The 26,008-nt window shown below is 33.4% G+C and overlaps 1 protein-coding gene across 12 annotated transcripts in view; it reads right to left on the bottom strand.

The window, feature by feature from the left end:
* The window catches only part of LOC110039891 (kalirin-like), a 104,190-nt gene that overhangs the window by 55,519 nt on the left and 22,663 nt on the right, over positions 1–26,008 (bottom strand). For 11 of the 12 annotated variants that reach the window (XM_089296668.1, XM_020745049.2, XM_020745057.2 and 8 more), the window contains 5 exons: positions 21,721–21,834; positions 19,815–20,210; positions 14,830–14,952; positions 2,957–3,148; positions 1,083–1,451 (listed from right to left, as the gene is read on the bottom strand). In XM_089296668.1, coding sequence (XP_089152794.1) covers positions 1,083–1,451; positions 2,957–3,148; positions 14,830–14,952; positions 19,815–20,210; positions 21,721–21,834 — 1,194 coding nt within the window. Of the gene's footprint in view, positions 1–1,082; positions 1,452–2,956; positions 3,149–9,932; positions 9,978–14,829; positions 14,953–19,814; positions 20,211–21,720; positions 21,835–26,008 lie in introns of those variants that run through there. The other variant, XM_020745061.2, reaches the window with a different exon arrangement.

Genomic DNA, 26,008 nt, shown 5'->3' with positions numbered 1-26,008 from the left:
TAACAAAATGACAGATTAGCACTCCACAAGTTGTTTATAGGCCATTGTTAGCTGAATAATGAACTTTTGTAGCTAATCTAAGTGGCTCTATTACTGAGAAAGTTTTATTATTTTTACAGATTTTTTTATTAAAAAAGGTTCAATAAAAATCATTTGATGATATTTCAAGTTTATTAGCTGTAATCTGTAAACAGGATCTGTGCAATTCAAAACACACAAGTTTCATTAATTTGGCAAATGATCAGAGCGCATGCAAAATAAAAACATGACAAGAAAGATTGAAATCCTTCATTCATAAGAGAGAGCCAACAAAATGAATTACTCTCATTAACGCTAATGATGGTAAGCTTTAGCAGCAATGCAAATAAACATGATGGTTACAAAAGGTTGCTTTTTGCAACCAGATATCTTTACTGTTTTTTAATCTTCTTTATTTTTTGAACAAAATTTCGATTAAAAATCTAATATACTGACAGTTAATATACATTTCAAGTTGATAAGCCATGAAGTTTGATTTACAAACAAACAGGATACCTATGATTCTTGAAAAAACAAAACATGTATTTTTAGTTAGATTTAATTTGAAGTGATTTATTACAGAGAACCAAAGGAAAACATGCAGTATCTCAATTTCTTACAACTCTCATATTGTGCTCAAAGTAATGAGATCTAAACACAATCCAGCAAATGGGAGGCAAAAGATTGCCAAGTGAAATTAATATATGTCTACACAATCAAAAAGCAACCAAGTGGCTACACAATCAAGGAATGCACTACAAACAGGCCATATGTTGTGCCCATGATTCATAAGCCAGCACACACAGATAAAGCCCAAATGATCATTTCAACCTGACTACCCTTCAAAACAGAAGACTTCAAATTTACTACAATTAATATACCATAAAACTACCGCTTATAAGTCCCTTCAGTTATAGGCCCATTGGTTTTTTATTATCCTTAGAAGCTCCTTTCACCCCATGGATATAAGTCTCTACGTTTATAAGCCCATCCAAACCCCTTATGAAGTTGTATAAGCCCGCGGCTTATAAGCGGCAGTTCATGGTACGGTCCTTGTATCATACCTGTGAGCTGTCTTGATCAAACATACACAGATGAAGGTATTCTTTGAGTCTTGCTTTCCGTTTTTCCCACAACATTCCTAACTGTCTGTGGTGCTCGTGAACCTCCAGGTAAATGTCCATAACATGAGATCCTGCTTCTTCAGAATATTCAGGATTTTTAAGAAACTGATTTTCCATGACCACAGGAGATTTTTGAAGTTCTGCTAAAAGAGCCTTGCTGTCTGTGCTGACAGTCTCAAATGCATCCTCGATCTCTTGCCTTAAGTCATTTAGATCAGTTAACAAATTTTCAACTGCTGCCACTTCTTTTACATCCAGATAGTCATTATTCTGTAGCTTGTCTTGCCAGAGCTTTACATTGTGAAGAAACTAGAAATGAAATAAGCAAACCTGGTTACACTTGAGTTGAGGACACCACACATGCTTTTTACATAATTAACGCCAAACCAAAGATACTTTTTCGCAAAATTAGCACCAAACCACATAAATACACAATAGCCTCCATCTGGGGCAGAAATTTGCACAGATATTTGTCTGCGGACATTATCTGTTCCAAGAAGCAAACAGTTTTCTGAAAGCAAAGCTCCAGGAAAACTGTGAACTTTGAGGAACAGATAATGTCCAAGGAGAAATATCTGAGCAGATTTTCGCACCAAATGGAGGCTATTATGTTTATTATTCTTCAAATGTTTTTCGCAACACGCGCAGTTTTGAAAATTGGGGAATATCACTCGGATATTCCTCAGTTTTAGCTGGGGAATATTCAGTCATGTGATGCATGTAGCTGGACCAATCGCACATGAGCGAAAATATTTGATGGATTATAATCATAGATGACACGTAATGTTAATAAAATAAGTCAAGTGAGGTAAGCCTGAAAACAAAAGACTTCTCTAAGAAATTTCAGCTGTAAAAATCAGAGGAAGAGTATCATTAAACTGTACAAGTTTATCTATCCCTCTAAACCTGTGGGTAACTGACAACATATTGAATTTTAAACTGGACTTACAAAATTACAGCTTTAAAATGCTTTAAACACATACTGTCAGTTATTCTAACCAAAGTCCACTACCGTATTGATGACAAAAATTTTAACCCTAAAATGACCAAGATCTAATTTCTCACTACAAATCAATAAAACTAAGGTAAGGACTGTTTTTTTCTAAGGAAGGGGACAAGTCCTGCACAGCAAAAACTCCTGAACAAAATTGTGCAAGGGGAGCCATGGGGAAAAAATTGAGTAAGAGCTAAAGTTCTACTATCATTATTTTGGTATTGGATGTTAAAAAAATTCTTGCACAAACTATTGCCCACCAAAATGTATCATACACAACCTAAAGGCAAGAAAAAAAATCATGCCCCAGAAGATTGCCCAACCCCAACCCCCCTCAAAAAAATGCTGGTATATCCCTAAAGAGCAAAATGTTAGGGTTATTTACTTATCTCTTAGAGTCGCACATATAATTGTTTATTTTTTCAATGACGTGTCCCATTCAAAACTTTGCACTGAGGAAGAAAAGGGCTAAGCCCAAAACGTCTGCTATATATAATTGGGTTTATTTTGGCACTAAATTATTACTATTTATAACTTTTGAACTGTTTACACTGTGCAACACAGCCACAGATCCTTTTGGATTACCGATATCTATTCAAAGATTGTCTGTTTAGACAGTGGGACAAATTGGTGTCTGCCACCTTCATTTTCCTGATGTTTTTTTTTTGTTGTTGTTGCAATTTTCTGGGAAATTTACAAATTTAAGCACGAAATACTTGAACTCATGAATATTCCAATCAATAATCAGACCTATTTTAGGTTGTTGTCAGACAAGAGATCGCTTTTGCTCAAGTCAGGTTGGTATCTACATGTGTCTTACCTCCTCACTGTGCTTGTGATAGGCAACAGAACGTGCTAACAAACAACTCCGCTGATTTATGTTCATATCAAATGACTTCCACTCGCGACTGACAGCCTGTGCTAGAGCTTCGATTCGGTCAGATTCATAATGCACAGCCTCACTTAGTTTATCTGCCACTTCTAGCACACGGCTGATGTTGGTGTAAACACTCTGAAACCAAAAAAAAAAAAGGTTAATAACAACATGGCAAAGGAGCACTTCTGCACAAAATGTTACCTAAAACAACTGTGTGTCTCTATATCCCAAGAGAATATGCTGTTGTAACATGGCGAGAATCACCTGGTGATTTTTTTACAGGAAGTCAATTGTCTGAGCATAAAATTATCGGTATGATAAATATTATTGATAACCTCTCTAAAGGCTTCCAAACTTTCATACACAAACATCTGTGCAACCACTCTGCAGACAACTTAGTTTCATTTCCCGATTCTAATTTAGTTTTCCATAGGATAAGGCATGGCAAAACCAAGAATTAACTGAAATTTTCTCTAGAAGTAATTGCACTGTGGATCTGCACTTAATCTGATCCATTGTACTTAGATGTTCCATTTGCCATAAAGGATAAATGGTAGTCAAAAATAACATACATTTTAAAGATACATAAGACCAATATCTGCATCGATTGTTTTGTTATTGTCTGCAGAACTTGTAAACACTGGCAGCTCCTTTCTAAATTTAAGGCATTTGAATTCTAAAAATAGCCTTAAGCACCAAAGCAAAGAAGGATGCAAATAACCTACATCTCTATGTTATCCGCACATTTATCAATTTCCTGACGTCTAATCAATTAATGTTATACAAGGCATGAAACAAACTTTGTCAAAAGGTATCAAGATTGATCAATTATCACAGTTAAGTATTTGTCCCAGAGATAGTATGTGTGCACTTTCCAAATCTATGAAATTGCCCTAACATATCATGGTATTATACTGAAGAAGGAATTCATTACGGCCACTTAATTCTGCAGCTGTATGCTAATAATAATGTGAAATGCTTTTCTGCTAGTCTTAAAATACTTTTCTAACACGATAAGGAATCCCCTCAGGTAGGCAACCACTTAATGGCCAGTTTCCAACTATCACTTCTAAGATTAGCCATCAACATCAAAGAAATTGTTAACATACAGTGTAAAGCAAAACTTTTATCAGTAAATCTGCTGATGTGTATAAACAAACTTAAGTAAAAGTACAATATGTGTATTCATGAATGTTTTACATACACACATTGTCTAAAACACAAGCTTGGAATTATAATGTAAAAAAAAAAGGTGCCTTAAGAGGATATCACAAGGTTATCCTTATGTAAAAGCCTCTCTATCTTTATTTGGTTGATAACTTTGTCACCGGTACACAGAACACAAGGCATTCTGGACCACTCTTGTCCATTGCATTCCAGATAAGGATGGGCATGTATTTTCTCCCTACAATATCTATACATTGTCAGGCAGACAGGTGGAGAGAATAAAGAAATTCATCGTGCAAGAGATATTCTCCCGATGTAATACCAAATTCTCAAAACCAAGAAACCGGTTAGTAAGGACACTTCATAATTTTAGCTTAGAGCGTGAAAAAGACACTACAACTTACATGTAATACAATGTAGGAGCTACACTGTGAGGTCCTGTGAGATGATTCTTTGATATTTTAAGGACTCAACTGCAGCATACATTGTATTTTGGATTTCAAACCTGACGTTTATTTTCCAGTAAATCGATTGGTGCTGAATGGAGGAAAATACATATTTCAGGGCTTTTGTTTCACAAAAATTCCCTCAGAAGATTCCTTTTCAGTCAGTATCACATGCATTTGTTTTGTCTACAATCTCTCTTAGTCTTAATTAGTGATCACAAAACAAGCCTGCATTACCACTGACCCATTTGTCATTATCGCACTGGGAATGCACAATTGTGTGTACCTACAGTTAATTTACACTTTTCCTGTCCGATTAATTTGAATATGTGGATGAGAATTTCATGTGTGATATTCGAGTAAAAACTATTGACAGTACTTCCATGTGGTGCTGTTTTCTGTACTGTACAAGGTGGTGCGTCTGTGGATGAAACCCTAGTGTGTGACCATTCAAATGAAAGCTATTGAGCAGTCCTTTCATGTGGTACTGTTTATTATGCTGTACAAGGTGGTTCTAACTTTTAAGTCCCTGGATCAAACCCAAGTGTGTGACCATTCAAATGAATGTCATTGAGCAGTTCTTCCATGTGGTACTGTTTGTTATGTGGTATGAGGCAGTGTTAGGTTTTAAGCCTGCAAGATGAAAACCTAGCTTGTGACCATTCAAATGCCTGATGTCTCAGTGTTTTGGAAAATTTAAACATTTTTTTCCCAATTTTGATTTTTGGCGCTCTCGACAAAATCATTCTTACTCTTGTATTCCTAATGACATTTCTACTTGACAAAAGTTCTGGAAGTGATACATGTCTATAAGATAGGTCTTGGGCCTTATGCAGTAGTAAACAATTCATTTCCTATCCAAGGCTAGCAGTAAATGTTTTTTGTCATGGTACAGCTGATCACAAAACAATAGAGAGATTTTACTTGCTGGTTAGAGATTAATCTTCTTAATAAAACTGTCTGCTCTTTGAATAATCTGGGCCAGAAAACTACAACTAGAGGGTAGAAGCTACTTTCAAATTAGTCGTATCATAGCCTGGAGTATCTTCAGTTTTAAAATGCAAAAATTAATACCAACAAGGAATCTAATAGTTATGCTCAAGAGGTCGAATATTATTTTAAGTTTTACATGCAGTAATTTGTAATCCTGAAGGAAATAATTTCTTGTATAAGCAATTAAAATTTGTTTTCAAGGGTCAACAGAACAAATGAAGTTGGCAGTAATAAACTTGAATTCACCTGTAAAACTGAGAATATTCTGTCTGATATATATGGTAATATACTCACTATGAAAACACAGGAAAACTAACAAAAAGCTACAACACAAACAAGGGTACTCTAAAGTAGTTTTGCTCTTTCCCTAGGAGCAAATTTCTAACTAAAGTTAATTTTTTTTCCCAACAAAAGTAGACATATATGAAGGTAGGAAGAAAGTAATAATGAAAACGTCTGGACAGACTCTGTTCAGAGAGGCAGATAAAATTAAATTTTCCTGGAAGATGGAAAAGATAACTCAAAATGAAACTCACCAACAATTTTCCTTCTGTCTGGGTAGAAAAGTTTTGGCAATATTTAAAGGTCAGTCAAAAATACTCTTCACAAGTTTATCAGCACGACAAGATCGGACTTGTCAGCCAAAATTTAAGTTTGTTATCATTGCATGACAGACCTCTAAATATTAGTATTCATAAAACCAAGGAAGATTCTCAGAACAAATCATGGCCCTGGCCAGCTGAGAGAGCTAGACAATGAATTACTATTATTTACAGCTGGGAAACAAAAGCAGTGTTAATAAAAACAATATTGCAAACCTCCAGGTAATGAAAATGCAGTCACGTTCTTGTGTAAATAAAAATATGCTATTATCTCAAGAAAAAGGATGAATTTTCATGGTCATTTAGCTGGTGGCACAGTTTATCTTCCTTTCAAAAAAGTGTCCTTCAATTTAGCTTTGACTCAAAGGAAAAAAAATTAATAAGCAAACATTTTCTTTCAATCTTTTGTAACACTTTCTAAATAAAATGATTTGTATAGCTTTTAGGAATACATTTATGATTCCAGACAATTCTATATATCTTAAAACTTCAAGCAAAACATGTGAATCATTCTCACATTAAAATATAGCCAAGAATAATCATTCTTGACTGCTGAAATAAAATGCCATGATAATTTTTGACTTGAACAAATAACAGAACAAAATATTGTGATTATAATGACCTGCTGCAGCCGTGAGCATGAAATATCAGGCATAATAATAAAACTTGGTTGGGAAGAACATGCAGATAATTAAGCATGTGCACAGTTGTATATATTTGGAAGTCACAAAATAAAAATTCAATATTTTTTACAGGAATACAGTTACTTTTAAAAAAAACTAAACTGTTACAGGAATTAATAGTTAATATACTTAATTCCTAAATTTGCACGAATGATTACGGTGATGTTTCATAAAAGATATTTAACGGTAATTCAGTTGAAAAACTTAACGTAATTACTTGATTACTTGATTTCATCCAGTGCATTAGATAAAACCTTGACCATAAAAACACATTTTATAAATTCAAAGGGTAATTTAAATTGAACATGATGCAATACAGTGTATTCTATTGACAAATTTCTTGAATTCAACACAAGAGAATTTGTTTGCTTTCACACCACTGAATAAACCAAATTTCATAGTGGTAACAATCTGTGAAAAGACTGTTGACCTCATTTGACCATCAACTTAGCAAAATGGCCTCTGACTTTCTGGCAAATGTAGAATTTAGTCCCTCAAGAGGCCAACCTAAAAAAAATCAAAATCCAGGAGATCATCAATTTTACTTTCTCAACCCTCCAAAAAATGGTGTTAAAAGTATAGCTCAGCTGATTCAGCCACAAAAACATGTCCAATATTCCCAAAATTTTCCTTAAAAATGCCAAAAATTGGCCAAAATAGGTGCTTTCCTTCGAATCTGGGAGATTTAGTGACCCATATGGGAGACCGCAAGATTCAGTCTGTATGCGGGAAACTTATGCACTATCTGTGAGAGTTGGCACAGATGAGAGAGTCCCTCAAAAATATGCATCTTGCAGAAGTTTAGTCTAATTTCACAGGTCTCACCATTTCAAATTTTTTGACACACTATCTTGGAGTCTCCACTCCTTTTTGCAAGGGTAAGAATGTGTTGCACTAGTGGCCACAATAGAAGTCTCGGCATCTTGCAAAGTCTCAAATTCACCATTCATTACACTAGAATCAACCACTGCTTTTATGCCTGGGTAATTCTGTCATTGCACCACAGTCACTTGCTTTGTACTCTTAAACAATAATGTACATAAACTCTTTTGTCTTCATGAAGAAACCTTAATGTTTAATTTGTGCAATGACTGATCAAGCCTGATTTAAAAGACATGAGAGATAAACGTTAAAAAGCCAATTTCAACCATAAAATTCAACATTAATGGTTGATCAGAGGTAAACCAATAATTGGTTAAGATACTAGAGATTTCATGAAACAAGAGATACTGTACATAGATATTACCTAGATATAACTATTTTTGGAGAGAAGTATTCAAAGCTGTGTACCAGAGCAGGCATCACCACTGGTTTTCTCTGGAATCCCACTAAATCTCTATAATGATCCACATCCAGTTTCTCCTGACGATTTAAGTGTATCGTCAAGCAGAAAGGTAATGAGAATTTTAAAAAAATCAACAACCAGGAGATGCCACCGGTATTTTGATTAACCACCAACTTTTCAGAACTAACAGTTTAATGAAATGAGTGGTGACAGAATTGATGAACATTAACTCACAGCTTGATAAATTCTTAATTCAAATAAGACTTTGTGCAGTAAAGATCAGCATTTTTCATAGTTAATAAACGTGATAAAATACATTTGTACATGGCTAGTAGTGCACTGATAAAAATTTGATTAAATCCGAATTGAAATTTCCATCTGTGATAAGTTCTGTGACCTATAATTTAACAAAGACAAGGAGAATTGCAACAATGCGGAATCAAAACGTTGAAAAACATGAAAGTTCAAACTCAAGGGAACATCTAAAATGTAAGCAAAATATTGATTCCCGATGTGTCTGCCCATGCCTTGGCAAGGTAATACAAGGGGATGATGAAAGAAAGAAGTTATAAAGTATAATAACTGTAGAACAAGTGAAATTCTACAATACTGCTATTAATGAAAATATATATTGTGATACGAACATGACTCAATCACATAAAATACTTAATTTTCAAACATCAAAGGCAGCCTTGTACATGTAATTTTCCTCCTCTCTCAAGTGGACAACAAAAAGATATATCAATTGAAGGTAAAGCCCAATCTCATTTCTCAAAAATACTCATTCCCCCTTTATTTTGAATTCTATACTTGTCAGGCTAAAGCGATAATAATTAAGAACCCAACATTATTTAAGTTTGTTCATCTACATTATAATTCAGTTCCATCCCTGCTGACATGGTCTTTGCTGTTTCCCTGATGGTTCCTGTATTTATTGAGTACAGCTTGACAAGAAACAATCCATTATTTTTGTGCTTCGTGATAGACACTAGATGTATGCTTTTGAGCTTCTTGAAATCCTGTCTTACGTGTAACATCGAGGGTTGAATCTCAATTTAAAAGCAACAAACCCAGTGGTTTTTAAAAATTGTACAAGAAAATAGAATTCACACAGCATACATGTAATTTGTAAAAGAAATATATATATATATACAGTATGTCAGCACGTGTAAAAATATCTGAAAAGACAGCCAGAAAAATCATGAAGTACACCTGTACAAAAGCAATCATAATCATGCATATCTGCCTAAACTAACTAGAGTTGTTTCGATCATGCTGGGAGAGTAACAAGAAAAGAGATCATAAAAATGTAAACAAACACAGAATATGTACAGTGATTAATAATTATAATGCTGCGACAGTTATTACTGAATCAAACCTGATAGAAAAGGCAAGGCTTTGAATACTATTTGGCGACAGAAATCTAGTAATAATACAGAAGGAGAGTTCTTAGTAGTTTAAGACTGATTTCAAGCTGATTCCAAAATCAGTGGTTGCTTTCACTGAAATAAGTACATGAACATGTAAGGAAGGCCAACATTTTAGCATCCAGTGTTCCAGGGGAAACTAAGATGATACAAGGCAAACATTTTACAAAAAAAGAGGAGGGAGACATGACTGTAACATAAAAGGATTTGACCTTCCATCTGCCTTTCAATGCCAAATATATTAAACATCAGTGCTTACAGTTATCAATAACAAGAGTACCCCCAAGATAGGTAAAAAACACAGATAAAAACATACCTGACAACGAGAATCACTACATGATAGCATAATAATTTAACAAAGAATATTGTGAAATACTCATGCTTATTTTAAAAGGAAACCAGACAGTCTGCCTGTCTGGCTTTTTTTGCTATAAGATAAAATTCATTTCAAGGTTGAAGAATTTGATCAGTAGGCTAAATGACAGTGTTCCATTATAATCAATTAGGCCTTTCACTTCTCGACAGCCAATTAACCAAAAAACCAAACTCTGGTGTCATGTTTACACTGTATCACCAATTAAGTTCACGTTCATTTGTATTGCTGAAAGTGTAATGTAAAGATCGCAATTTCATCGGCATATCGTCTTTCCAGTGAAGATCTTTATGTAGGTACATGTTTACTGTTGAACAATATATATGTTTCTCCCTCCATTGCCTGCAGAACCTTGAGCAAACAGACTTTAGAGTAATTTAATATACCCAGACAGGTGTTAGTTCATGATTAGTATTATGAATTTTCTGTATGAATTAGCATGAATTAATGCATAACATGTCTAAGGACATGTCACATACAAACTTGACTATGGCAAAAGTTGCCTCAGATGAACTGTATTAACATCAAAAGAAATTAACAGACAGGCATGTATGAAACAGATACAATTGCTAGAACTCTGAGAATGTAGCGCACTGAGATTGCAACAAAACATAGTCAATTACAACATTGTTGCCTGCTGTTTTAGAATATATTAAGTGTATGAAAATTCGGGAAAACATCTAGATAGGTCATATAGAAGATGTTCTGACTTGAACCAATTCATAAATAGAAATACTAAGCATACATTTTTCTAAATACACTGTGCTTGTCATTACACAAACATAATTCCAATAAAAAAATCCCCTCAAATATCATTCTGCCTACAGAATGAAGAAACTGGCATACAAAATAAAGAAATGCTAAATTGGAAAATCTTCACTTTTTAAAGCACAAAATTGCATGCAAAAGAATATTTAATTGTACAAAACATTGTACGTTATATTGCAAAAGGTTGTAAAAGAAAAGTCCCTTTGCAAATTTTGATAGAAAGTAAAATTACAATTTAAGCATTTCACCGTTGGTCTAAAATGAAAAAACATTTCCTCCCTGACAATACTGGAAATTGATTTTACATATTGAGTAAACATTCCTACCATATGATAATATTTTTGCCGATTCCTTCAGCCCAAGGGAAATTCAAGAAGATTGTTCCATAAAGTGCATGGCATCACTCAAATTAACTATGACCCACTATACAGAAGGCACGCAAAACTACTAGCAGCATTGTTCTTATTTAAGATCAGATAAAGATTAGCAGAGTTGCCAATGGCAATGAACATTGAGACACAAACCGAAGATCCTGTATGACCAAAGTCATGTATTGTTATTCCAATGAGACGCTGAATTAATTTTAATTATTAACATCCTGAGAAGTGTCAAGAATTCTCTTGATAACCTGGCCACAAGGCTTTCAATTTGAAATTCAAATTGAGGGTTCTGGGGTTTTGGTGAAATGAAACGTGATACAGCTGTTCATAAGAATAACAGGATTAAGTTCTCTGCATGTTAACATGATATCATGCAAACCTAATACAGAGTAAAGAGTTATGCAGTGACAAATGCACTTTCATTTTGTCATCAAACAGAAGCTGTTTTCTTAGTAGCCAAATGTTATCATATGACACAGTAAATTTGCAAAAGTAATAAAATACATTTGAATTCAGGAAGCCAAAGCAATATAATGTCAAAAAGAAATTAAGACCAATTCACAATGACAGTTTCTGATCTGTCAAAAACCTGAAGTATAAAATTGCATATTTACTTTTAATAATTTTTGTTCCTCGTGGGAATGAAAATTATTAGTTTTCGTAAAAATTAGAATTTAAATTCAATATCACACATATAAGTTTATTCTTTTTAAAACTTAGAAGCAGGACTTAAGATGACGTATGTTTTTCACACTCTAAATAAATTTGTTGAGCATGTTTCTGTTTGATTTCATTTGTATTTTAACTTGTGCAAAGACTATCTTGTTTGGTAAAAAAAGCTACATCACAAAAAAAAATTAGTTTCACAAATGAGTTGAAATATACTGTGAGAGAATACCATTTTAGTGGCTAAATTAAAAGATCAAGGTCTTGATGATTTATTTAAATTTCATGATTTTTCATTATTTCACGTTTTTAAAAATTATGATTCCTTGTTATTAAATAGTTTAAAAATAAGTTTTTGGTCCACAACACTGCTTGAAATTCTCCTTCTAATAACAAAATTACAGGAAACTACTACCTGCATTTTTACAATGTCAACTGCTAGGACGTGAAATCGACACTTTTCTTACTCTATATTTACATGATAATACAGCATTGCCAAGAGTAAATTAAAGCTACAAATTTAACTTACACCTTTGTGAATTACTGCAAAATGTTTTAATCATTAGGAGAGTATCATTGAAATAAATTTTCTATCCAATAAAAACTGGGAGTTTAATTTTCTTACAGCACTAATAACACTATTTTAAAATAATTGAGACTGAAAAAAAATTAAAAATTGGCCACTTTCAACTGTTAATTTCGAAAGGTTCCTTTTACAGAAACAATGCAAGTTATTAACTCTTTGAACGGCAAATCATGCTTCGTTGAATTGAAAACTCCATTTTATTATGACAATATGAAGGTACCCCAGGTTGTAAAGAAAACTTAATTCAGAGCTTGCACTACAGATGACTTAAAATTATTATAAATTAGTTAAAGATTTACTAAATGTAGAATGTGGTGCATTTTACAAGCATGAAAGAAAATTACAAGAAAGTCAAGTAAAATGTATAACTGTACTGTAGGTTAAATGATGCAAAGGCAAGATGTCTTTGCCACTGCACACTAAGTCTAACACCTAGTAAAAATTTTGTGCCTGTCCAGCTAGCTACAGTAAGAAGATGCTACTGTATATTTTAAGTTTTTTTTTTTCTTTTCTTACTTTTTCTGCAAGAGGAGTGACCTTCCCCTTGTGGCATCATACCTTAATGAAACATTTGCATTGTCTTGCCAGGGTATGGATTTCAATCCTGTTACCTGTTGAAGTCTGCACTCGTAACAAAATGGCTCACACTATTACAGTTTATCCTAGCATCAAGTAACTGGCCAAATTGCTACGTCCCCTAAGTGGATCACTAATCTATCCCAAGAACTTGCCAATATTCCTGAGTGCAGTGGAGTGCTGTAAGGGTACTAAACATGCCCTACCCAAGAACAAAACAAGGTGAATCCAGCCAGAACTCAAATATGCATTACTAAATACAGAGTACAACATGCTCATGTTTAAGCTGCTGCGCCACCTGTAAATCCTGCTGAAGCCTTGAGAGTTTAAGTGGATTTTCTTAAGGGCTATTTACACAAACAGGTTTCTTTTACTGACTCATTCCACCACATTCAACCTTGTTAGTTAGAGCAATTTCGAAGAAACCCATAATTTTCTAAAATTGTACCATTCTCTTAAAAATAACATTATTTCAAGGTCAAAGAAACCAGCAACAAAGTTCAACTTCTGGACGGAAGATAATTAATAACCAGTAAAAACATTAAATATAGCCCTGTAACGATATTGAAAACGTCTTCCATTTCTAGATAAACTGCAACATCTTTCAACCTTATCTTACTATGTACATGTAAGTCATGTTTACAAAATAACTTAATATTTCACTTAATGCTGATAACCTATGATATATTGGCAATATCATGCTATTTTTGACACTCGAGCAACAGGTACCAGAAATTGAAGAAATTCAGCACTTGAAACTGCATGCAATTAAACTTTAATACAATGCTTTTAAAAATACGCTCCTTAAATATAAATGAAACAGATACAAGAATGCAATCAAAATCATCCAAACCAATTGGTATAAAACATTATTCACTTCAAGTTTACCAAACAAGGAAAAAACTTTTAAGTCAAGTACAACAATATTGCATTTCCTTCCAGATATATTGCATCTACACAGAAAAAATGGCCTAATTTATAGCTGTGTTTTACAGCTGTATTTAGACAATAAGTTAGGTCAAAAGGTAACATTATACAGTCTAGGCCTTCTAAAGTTGTTCTATATTTGCAAGCAATTATTACAGTAATTTTAATGGATGAAAAGAGTCCTGCAAAATTGTATTTGAATATAATCAAGTGTAGGTTTGATATTATATCAAGGGTGTGTCAAGCTACGTCATGCAAATTCAAAACATTAGAATTTGTTATTCTAATGGCATGATTTTGACCAATCGTATAAAGTTCAATTCAAAATGCTTTGTCTATCTTACTAAAACAGGAATTAATAAACACAGTGAATTTTCAATTGCAAAACATAACAAAATTGCACTAGAGTGCAAAAACAATGTGGCAATATTTTCACAAAAATGAAGAAGTAATATTACACATGTGCTGAGTAGTGCATACTAAATGCAATACCAGAAATTCAGCTCAAATGAATAAAGAAACATGTATAAAAGAAATTCCAATTGGAATAAACTTGGACAGACAAAAACAACCTTGAAATTTGTGTCTTTAACTAAAACATAAAAAGATAACATGAGAGATAATCATGGATTCCCTATATTATTTATATGTAATTAAATACACACACTCGTAAAAAAAACCCATAAGATTTGAAAATTTCAAGAGCCAGCCCACAGAGTAGAACTTTTCAATCTAAAGGAGCCTGAAAAATAGCATTTAAGATCTCCTAAGCTAAATAATAGATGACTATTTCTAACATGGAGATCTGTACATCCAGACAAGCTCTTAAAACTACAAGTGCTGAATATCCTTTTGGCATATTTTGAACACAAAGTTCAACAACATTTCATTGAAATATAATTTTTCAAGTTGATTGCTGGAAATTGAATTCACTTACCATGCAACTGCTTTGAAAATTTTGATGTTCGTCCTCAAGTTCTTCTGCCGAGGTCGTATCATTTCCAATTTCTGTGTAATTGAGCAAAAACTCCTGCCGATTCTCCCTTATCCATAACAGCATCTGCAACAAAAATTGGCGGAGAAAACCAACACTGAGAGAGAGATATTGGATCTAACCTCAAAAATGATTTGTTCACATTGACAGTTTCAATATAAAAGTTGACGAGCCCTAACCAATCTTATATATCCACTTCTCATGATAATATTAATTTAGACCACACTTACATCCATGATAGCTGAACCATTTTGCTATGTAAGAGATGCATGCACTGACAACCAAATTGTAACATGACCGAGAAATAAAAAGAGATATTTTTCCCAAGCAATATCAGCTGGCTTTTTTTAACAGACACGTAATTTTAAAATGCACCAAGGAACATCCTCATGTCAAACTGCTTTTTTGCCATTGATGTCATACAGGATTATATTGATCGCATTCAAATACAAACCTACCCCGTCCAAAAATGTTATTAGCACAGGTGCTGACAAATTTTTGCACCAATGGGAAGCCAAACATTGAAATAAAATTTACATTTCCATGTCAATGACAAGGCAAGCAGAATTAGCTGTGACAGGGCTTTTTTCAGTAGACATAATTCCTTACCACACCTGAACTGTTTCCCATCAAGGAAGTTAAATTTGATGTCAGTACTACATGAATATTATTGCACAGCTCTTTGAATTTCCAGTCTAAACAAACATCAAATAATAAAATCTAACTACCAAAGGAAAAATGTATTGCTTATTTTATTCTTCGGTAAAGTAGAGTTTATAAAAGGTTGGAACGATACTTCAATTTAAACAAGATGTGTCTCCTCCATTTTCATAGAACTTTTGCATAAAATTTTTAATTGATCTCAATGCTTATCGCCAAAATTGCATTTACTACACAGACATGGACTTTAATAACTGTGATTTGTAGAAGAAGAAAAAGAGCTTGGTTTTAAGCCAGCATTTCTTTGGAAAATATTTGGTGCCAATAACAATCGCATAACCTCAAAGTGTGTCTCATGCAGAGATGAAAATTAGACTGCGGAATCAATGCAGAAGATTCACCACTTTTCAAGCTTCTTTCCGTACAACACCTCAAGTGACAGAAAGCACCTATTAAGTTTGCACTTCTAACTTAATCTTCTTCTTCTTCTTAATATTCAGGTTGGTTTAGCATTAGCCACCCTGTGATCCCTCAAGTTTAACCTTCGTGTAAGAATCATTAAATATAAGTTAACACGAATTCCCTGTGTTTGACGGTGTACTAACCAAATGGTTGCTATTACACACTTCTGCTGCAATGGAGCAACAATTCCTAGACTTCCTAACCCTCTTCAGGGTAAAATCACCATAAATAATCTCTGTCGTTCAGGTTAGCAGACTGCTTGTCTGATCTCAGACTTGGGCCAATAAATTTTTAATGAACTCTGTCTGTTTTCAAAAAATTGCAAATTTTTTGCTTTGTGTACAATCTCTCTCTTTTGATTGATTTTAATAAACGGCCCAGTCAAAGAAAAAAGCCTATTCTGACAGCTTTAATAATAATGTCCTGGGGTTTGAGGAGAAAAAGGAAATTATCTGCTTTATTGAAGCCATTCAAGAAGAAGGTAATAAAAAAAGTTGGCCTCACAAAACATGAATTAAAATCAATGTGATGGTGAAACCAAAACAGATTTCTGAAGCAATCTTCTTATCTCAAGTATTAATCAAGAACGACCCACAGGAATCACAAATAAAAGAGATTGACAAAATCAGTAACTTAGCCACAATCTATCTTTCCTTATTTTAATTTAAAAACTCAAAACATGGCATTTTACTTTGGACAAACAAAGTACAAATTGTGACCAAAAGAAATGATCCCTTTTGAAGTTGCATTGTCTACTTGTAACTATTCCAGTGATATTTAAAGCTAGAATGCCGATATGCCGTAGGTTTTTACAAAAGCTTTGAACCATCCTGTGGATTAGCAGTTACAAAAGGATAACCCCAAGATAATAAACCATGCTAATTCATTGTCAAAAAACAAAAGCACGTGGCATCTGTTTCAGGATTTACTAATTTTGACAACTAAAGCACCCCTGCTAAGAGATAAAACCATGCTAAAAGTAAAATAAACCATGGGATTCACTTTAATTATCCAGTGAATTTTTTGGAAAACCAGAAAAACCTTTAAATGTCAATTTTGTACATTTTTTGAGGGCCATTGATGCAAGAGATTTGATTTAGATCTTTGTGTAATCAGCAAAATTCAGATTTGTAACACCGAAGGTCAGTTTGTACCAACTGTTTTAACGTGTGGTCAAATAATTTTCTACAACAGAGCAAATTTCTGTGTCATAGCACAATGATTAAAAAAACTTTAATTCACAAAGCAATAGGTGCTTTAACGCTAAAAGGTTTTCGTTTACCAGTAAAATTAACTCCCCAACAGGAAGCAATGGAGATTTGCATACAGTATGTATATTTAAGATACAATAATAAATTTTTAAGCATATACTAGGTTCCACATTAGTGAAAAGAGGAGTTTATTAGGAAGAGTTTATTCCAAGGTTTTTTCTTTTCAATGTAAATGGGCAAGTCTTAAGCAGCTCTAAAACAGCAAAAGTATTACCATAACAAAGGTGGTGTTTCAATACATGTTTGGTGCTAGTATACACTGGCTGCAGGCAACAAACCTTATCGCACACTAATATTTTGCTGGCAAACAACAAATTACAGGTGCAGGCCTCAGGCAATTTTCAACATATATAGCTACAACAGTTGAATATCAAGTACTGGTATATTGTAAACATGAATGGAAACTAAAGACCATGGGCATCTGATCATCTGATACCATCAAAAACAGAGCAAGTGTCGGTACAAGACTACAACTCACATGCACAATTATTATAGATTTCTACAAGATTTCTACATTTTACAAGCTAAAGTTGAAGTGTTAAAAAATCAGTGTTATTGTATATTATAAAAACAACACAATTCCAAATAGAAAATAAAGTCAAAGTTCTTAATATGTTTCAAATTTCAAGGAATTCCAAGACCTTGAATTTTTGTATTCAAATCAATCTACTGTCAAGGATTTGTACATGTAATGTAAAAAACACTTGTGGGAAGAAGTTGCAGACATCCATGGAAATTTAATTTAATGTCCACATTTATGTAAAGGGAAGGGGTCTAGATCATCTTTCATGGTAAACAAAAAAAAGCCAATTCACAGTTTAGAGACTTAGTCACTTTGTCATCTTGATAAGACAGAGGAGCCAGAAATAGTTCTCGTATTTTGGCTCCCTATCACACACACACACAAAAAAACACAGCCCTTAAATCTCAGATTGCATATGACCTACCCATACAGCCAATTGCTGGAGTTATCACTGATTTAAGAAGCTGTTTAAGATTTAAACTTCCAGGAGTGCTAAATTCAACAAAGACAACCTAATGAGAAAGCCCTGCTCAACAGCATTCATTAGAATGGCCACGTGCACATAAACACTGCTTTAAGAAGGCACTAACTTAAGATTTTTTACTTCCACTACAGGACTGCTAAATTTAACAATGACAACCTAATGAGAATGTCCTGCTCAATTCAGACTGTAGATTTCATTAAAATGGCCACTGACTAGGATTTCTTCCAGAGACTAAAAAGCTGGAGCCACCTTGTGCCTTGTATAGCCTACATAATAAACAGTATCACATGAAAGCACCGCAGGGTGGCATCCAAACACTGGGGTTTCATTCACAGACTTAAAAGTTAGAACCACCTTGTACAGCAACATAAACAGAGCCACATGAAAGTACTGCTCAACAGCTTGTACTTGAATGGTCTCACACTTTGGTTGTATCCAGAGACTAAACACTCAGAACCACCTAGTACAGCATAATAAACAGTACCACATGAAAGTACGGCTCAATAGCTTTCATTTGAATGGTCACACACTAGGGTTTCATTCACAGACTAAAAAGTTAGAACCACCTTGTACAACATAATAAACAGTACCACATGAAAGCACTGGCTTTCAATTGAATGGTCAAACACTGGGTTTTATCCATGCACTTGAAAGGTAGACCACTAATATTAATACACATGAGAGTTGAATTGAAAGGGTTAGGTGATGTCAAACATAACAACGTTCATTGGTGGAAAGCAACATCACAGACCATGAAAACTCTTACCAGAGTAGTTTAACTAAGGAGTTGAGTATTTAAATTCAAAATTTGAATTTTTGTCTGAGTTATAAAAACCACTGTGTTAGAATATACATGTAAAACAGTTAGACTTATTTTTCTGACACAAATTTAAAACGACATCTTACTTTCAAATGCCATAATGCACCCCTTGGTTGGCATACATAATATCTCCCTACTGATCAGCAACACATATGTGCACTACATGTAATTTTCATGTACACTGTATCTCCAATTTGTTAATTAATTATGGCAAAAAAAAATTGCTATTCCAGAAGTAAAAATCTTAAGCCAGCAAAATTCTAAAAGTGTCTCAAAAGAAGTCAGCAAAAGTTTGAGGAAGGTTATTGTTATGACATAATATTTTTGATTGTATACCTGTTCAATATTTTGTCAACAAGACTTTTCAAATAGGTGTTTTGAGCCAGTTGAAAACAAAAACAAATTGAAAGATATATGACGAAAAGAAGATATAATGGAGCCAGTAACTCAATTGTGCCAAACTTCAAACAAAGTGGCAGAAAAAATCTATCTGTGAAGTCGCCAGTTAAATTTGATAAGCCATAATTTGGTTCCTTCTGAAAAACTGATACTGTACAATAAAAAATTTAGTGCAACTTTGTGCAGCATGCAATGGTTTCCTATAGGGATTTCCTTAAATTATCTCCTGACTTCAATATAAATTAGCATACTCATACCCATCTGAAGTCAAGTTTTTAAACAAATCTAAAAGTTATTTTTCCTCTTTACCTTTTCGGCATCTTGTTGAAACACACGATATTGAAAACACTGATCCAGTTTTAGCTTCCGTAGATTCCATAATTCTCTCAATTTTTGCCGTTTTGAATGCAACCCTTCCACTAACTCATTGATCTGAAGTTCTCCTTTCTTCACATCTTCTTCTGTCAGACTATCACCATCATCCCTATAGCTTGGATTTTTGATTGTGTTGCGGATTTTCTCGCCCTCCTCTTGCAAGACTTCCACAGGAGCTTTGATAATCCACTTCTTCACATGCTGATTGTGTTTAATTTGATCTTTGAGACCGTCAAGTGTATCTGCAAAATCTTCTTGGGCTAATCCATCTTGTATTTCCTCTAACTTGGCTAATAATGAGGAGGCTTCATACAGAAATTTTTCCAGTGCCTGTAAAAGAAATAGTGATATCTTAAACATGTTGTCAAAGCTCCTTAAGATACTAATACCAAGGTCTTGAGGCATGTCTTTATATCTTTAGAACCCAAAAACAACTACTGTTAGTACTTCACTCTACTGATATATACTCTTGAAACATTTGTTTTGTCACCAGTATTCTGTCATGTTTTAATCATAATTGCTGGTTTGGGTAATTACATTTCATGACGATAAAATCTTATGCTTCTTTCCCAGTGGGTAGACAAAGGCTTTAGACAGCTGTTAATAAAAAAAAACTATCTTGTCATAATTTAAAACAATTATTTCAATTCAATTTAAATTCATCTTATCTGATAATGTACTTAAGTTTCTTCCGTATATCAATCAGCTACATTATACACAAACAATTGACTTTCTTTACGTGTCAAAAAAAAACAGATGGAATTGAAATTGTGTTTCACGTAAACCAATAAACTTTTTACTTCACTTGACAAGTACAACATATAAAACTTGTTATGATATCAACAATGCCAAAACATTATATCTAACATGTTATCTTACAATGATTGCATTTATCATTTTAAGCTTTGTGTATCAACAGGTGGCATTGATCTCAGGTCAAACATCAAATTTACCTACATGTATCTTTCTTTTTGTACATGTTCAGTGTAGATGTACCAGTAAGTTAAAAACAGACCCACATACATTGTAAAGTTATATACTGATACAGGTAGAAATCGATACTTCTGCACTTAAATTTATTAAAAAGGAATTCAAGAACTTGCGTGTATCTATACATTTCAAGTTTTTCAATTAACCTGAATTTCACCTTAGTTTGTTACAGTGTCAATAGTTACTGTTAGTAATGATTTGATTAAGTGCCTGGAGACCTTATTTACTTGCGGTGGCTCCAGGGAGGGCATTTATTGGAGGGGGGACACTTATCAGGAACAGAGCACTTATTTCATTTTAAACATAGCGGTCTGAATGTGTTAGAATAACTTACGAAAAACAACAGCTGCTTTAACTCAAAAACTGTAACAATAACAGCTCTGATAGATAGATAATTTTCAATATTATGTTCAGATAAGAAAGGAGACTTCATAATACATTTGTCTACTCAGTGTGTTCCATATCAGTGTCTTGAATATCACCTTGAGTTCACTATGGGGACGCTTATTGGAACAAGGCACTTATTGGAATAAAAGCGCTTATTAAAAAAGCAGCAATCGATGGGGAGCGCTAACTACAAAAGGAGCACCTATTGGAAGGATGCCACTAAATGAAACCATTCCTAACAGTAGATGAAAAGCCCTGTTCATGTTCATTGTGTTGAGTTCTTGGGCAAGACACTTTACTCTCATGGTGCCACTCCCCATCAACGGGCATTAATAGGCACCAGTAAGTTAAATCCTCTGAGTAAAAGCATCCCACTCCAGATAAGTGCCAGACTGGTAAGCCAGCTAGATTTGAAGACAGACTTTACAAAATATTAAGCCCTCTACAAAATCTCTTGACCTACCATACGCATCTTGATCCACTTAGAATGGTCATACTTAAAAGAACCACCCAGATCTGAAGTCAGTTGGTCAAGGTCAATAAACTTCGACAGACCATCCAGGGACGTGAGTGTTGTCTGTAACAAAATGATAAATACCTTAAAATATTTATACTTTATCATCATCATCATCATCATCATCATCATCATCATCATCACACAGTAATAATACTTTTTTAAAAATATTGAAAGTAAAATAATGAATCTTATGAACAGTGTATTGCTTACATTTTACTCGCTTGATTTTATAAGCACATGGATGAGTGTAAGGCATTGTTTTGTTGATTCACTGTCCAGTACAGTCATATACCCAACTTTATACAGCAACTTCATTTTTACAGTTTTTGGTCAACACTGAGATACATGCACCTTGACTGAAACCTAACCCATTTAATACAGACACACTATTACATAACACAGACACTTCATAAAAATGAAGTTTGACCGAATATTTCAAGTGGCAATTACTATGGTTATTTTGATTGCCTCAATTTAAAACAGTTTCATCACCCACTTCAAATCTCAATTTTGGGATAAATGAAAACCTATAGTTTGGCATTTTTTTGACAAAAAATCTGTATAGGAACTCTAAAACCAATTCAATAACGGTGAAACTACAAGTAGATAATGCTACATACACCAGGTGAAACTACATGCACCTGAACATAACTATATAGATGACAAGTGGTGTACACACTCCAACAAGCATAATATATATATCCGAAAAATAATAAAATAACGTTTTTCTTAGAAATTATACTGAGGATAAAATAAGTAGAATGTCACACCTGTAGGGTGATCCAATATGCATGCAAAGCACATGACACACGTCAATAAAATATACTATGGCATGTCAAATACCAAAAGAACACATTGATCATCCCCAGTGTGTAATGTCACTTTGTTCATTTAGCATATAAATATTACCTCCAAACTCTATTCTGAATCAATATACATTTAAATGTAGCTTTGAAGGCAATATATTATGCATGTAAGTTACAAGAAAAAGTGGAAATTTAACCATTAATCAATTATTTTATGGTAAGCAATGATCAGAAACCCATACTGTACAATCAATTGTTTTCAACATTTAAAGCCAAGTTGGTCACAACAAAGACCAAAATGTTCAAACCACATGCTGGGGAAATCTGAAATTAAAACAACTTGAAAAAAATAACTAGTTTTCTATTTAAAAAAATACCAAGATTCTCTATTCTTCCACTGAGTTTCCCTCAAATCGTACTTTGGATTTTCTTAATTTGGTTGAAAGCAAATTGTAAAAAATTACAGTTTTTTGAAACAAAGCAATGTATCAGTGAAAATTACATTCAACACGGCCAGGTGTTTTATAGTAAAACTGACATTACTCTAAAAATATTGTTAGTAAGTTACAAAAAGTGTCACTCATATCTACCCAAGATTCTAGCTTAAGTCTTTAACCAATGGCTTCTACAACTCTTCAGGAAAAAGCTTCACTGCAGCAGGATTTAACATGCAACCCTTTCCATTGTTAATCATGTATTCAACAAGATGACCTAATCCTGATCTTTCTCATACAATCAAAATCCAAATTCTCCTCATAATTCCTTGAAAGACCCAGTGAGAATTCAAAGTTTAATCAGCTACTTGGGGGTAGACATAATTAACATGGGTTTGATAGGATCTTACGGCCTGTCAAATTTCAATGCAATAAAAAGCTAAAATCTTACAATCATGGAAATGTGTGGCTAACATGAAGCCCTGTCTGAAGATCGGATCATGACTGAGTCTTAGGCCTTAAAGCAAATCAAAATAAAATTTAAATAATAAGTGTTTGCATACACAGGAGTTTCAAAACGCATAGTACATGTAAATAAAGAAGCTACCGGTAAATTTACAATCCAAAAAACAAAATATACCCTGAAAATGACAAAATAATGAACTCTGCACTCTGCATATACTTTTCTAGTCAATTAATTTTTGTAAAATACTGTAGCAGGTGCACTCTTAAATGAAAGGAAAAGTTTAACAATAAATGCTTAAGGTTTTTCTGCTCATTTCAGTTTATATGATTCAACAAAATCATCACTGTAATCAAAAGAAAAATATCATCTAACATTCTTAATACGGAAGGCAAATCAAGGCACACTTGAGGAGGAACTGAAATTATGATTCAAAAATCTTCCTCACAATTGACAGTAAAAAACTATAATGATAATTTTTTTACTATGGCTTTGTTACAACTTTCCCCATTTCCTTCAAGGAAAAAGAAATTCTTGTTGAACAAGGAAATTCTTATAACTTGACAACACAAAAAATATTTGTCAATGAATGATATACATTTTGTATTACACATGAAAAGCATTTTTGACTGTAGACAAACAGGTATGAATATCTGTATGACAGTTGTATACAATTTTTAATTCAGACCAGTGTATTTCAATACAAAAAAAACACTCAAAATAAAAAGACCTTTAAATCAATTCCTCAATTGACGTGATATCAAAGTGGAAGAAAATTGCCACTCAAGCTGCATGTATTGTGCACAAAACCACCTTGTATGGATACATAGTCTATTGGGAAAACCTTGTAGAGTAAAACGTACCTGTAATAATCATAATTAAAAATTAACTCTTTACCGCCAATTGCCTCATATAATTTGGTGGTGTAATTGAACTTAGAAATACTCTCCATAATGTTAGCATCGTTGTATGCATATATAAGACTAAGTTGTATGGAAATATTATTTTCAGCATTATAATTTGTGAAAAATCATCCATGAATGAACAGACATGAAAACATTTTTAAAGAAAAATCTAGCAACATAATTAATTAAAAGCGGTTGAATTTTGAATATTTTCCAATATTAGCAAGTCTACATTATAATCAGCAAAGAAGCTACTAAATTATGGTAAAAATTCTAACAGTATAAAACAAAACTGACCTCTAATTAAAGCTTGACCTCTGTTTAAAATGTCTATTAATCGAAGATCTTAGGAGAAATGAAGACAGACGAGGCAGCATGATCGAGGTCATTAAAACACAGCCTCAGGGAAAAATGTCCTTTGCCGGTTGAATCTTGAACATAAATGTTCTCTTAAAGTCATTTACCCTTTTACAAACCAGCAAAACAAAGTACAAGTCAAAATCGAACATAAAGCAGTTTTGACTGCTAAAATGAAGTGGCCACAAAATATAACTACTGGCATGGTGCGAAAAGCACAACTTAAAGCTACATGCTAAACAAAGAACCTACCAAAATATTTACAAACAGAGGAAATGTGGTTTAAAATACAGCAACCAGAATAAGTATGCTTGAATTTGAATAATTGAAATAGAACCAAAATTTGAATGTAAATACAAAATGGCAAAATGTCTAGATGATAACTTTTGAAAAAACCATGTAGAAGAGTTAAAAATATTCTGTGTTTACTGTTAGTAAATACAATCAATTCACACATGACTAGCTGTAGCCAACCAAGGACAGATTATCAAAATTTTTGCTTAAAGACTTATTTACCCAAGTAATCAATTCACCTTATTGATGTCAATGCAATTTATCCCAATGTAAATTGGTTGGTTCAAGAACTTGAATAAATAAATCAATAGTTTTTCATCATAAGGCCATCAAATCCAACGTTAGCAAAATGGTTTGTGACAGCAGTTGGCTTTTTGAAGTTCCTTCCTGTCTAAAATCTCATCTGCATAATGTCGTGTGAGTTGATTTTCCTTTGTTATGGTTATAATAAAAGACAAGAAAACAATAGTCAGGATCATTAAAGTTTGGCCTTGAGCAATCAACTGACCAATAAAGTGACTGACTCAACATGTGTATTGAGAATACACTGTATAACACTACATTAAATAATAACTTTGCACTGTGCTGGGCTGCATGAAGTTCTATGAAATAAGCCACTACACAAACAGCTGTTCCGATTCAATGGAACATTTCTTCCAGTACACAGTCTTCAAATCGCCAACGAGATAAGATTCCAATGAGATTCTCACAAAATAACTCTTTGCTTTCATCGAGCTGAAATTGTTAAAATGATATTCATATAAAGCCAAGAATTAACCTAGATCAAAATTTCAGAAATCAGTGAAATACACTGTACTTGACATTTGCCCTAAAATGAACTCAAAGTATCGAAAGAAGTGAACATAACATCAGATTTAAAATAAAATTTAAATCTCATAAAATACTTTGATGGGCTTACAACCAAAACAGTATAGAAGAGAATGATTAAGTGATGCATATAATTTTGAAAAGCAA

Source organism: Orbicella faveolata, unplaced genomic scaffold, assembly GCF_042242905.1.
Source record: "Orbicella faveolata isolate gen_17 unplaced genomic scaffold, um_ofav_v1 contig_27, whole genome shotgun sequence".
Classification (NCBI taxonomy): domain Eukaryota; kingdom Metazoa; phylum Cnidaria; class Anthozoa; order Scleractinia; family Merulinidae; genus Orbicella; species Orbicella faveolata.
This window is presented reverse-complemented; position numbering and strand designations above follow the sequence as displayed.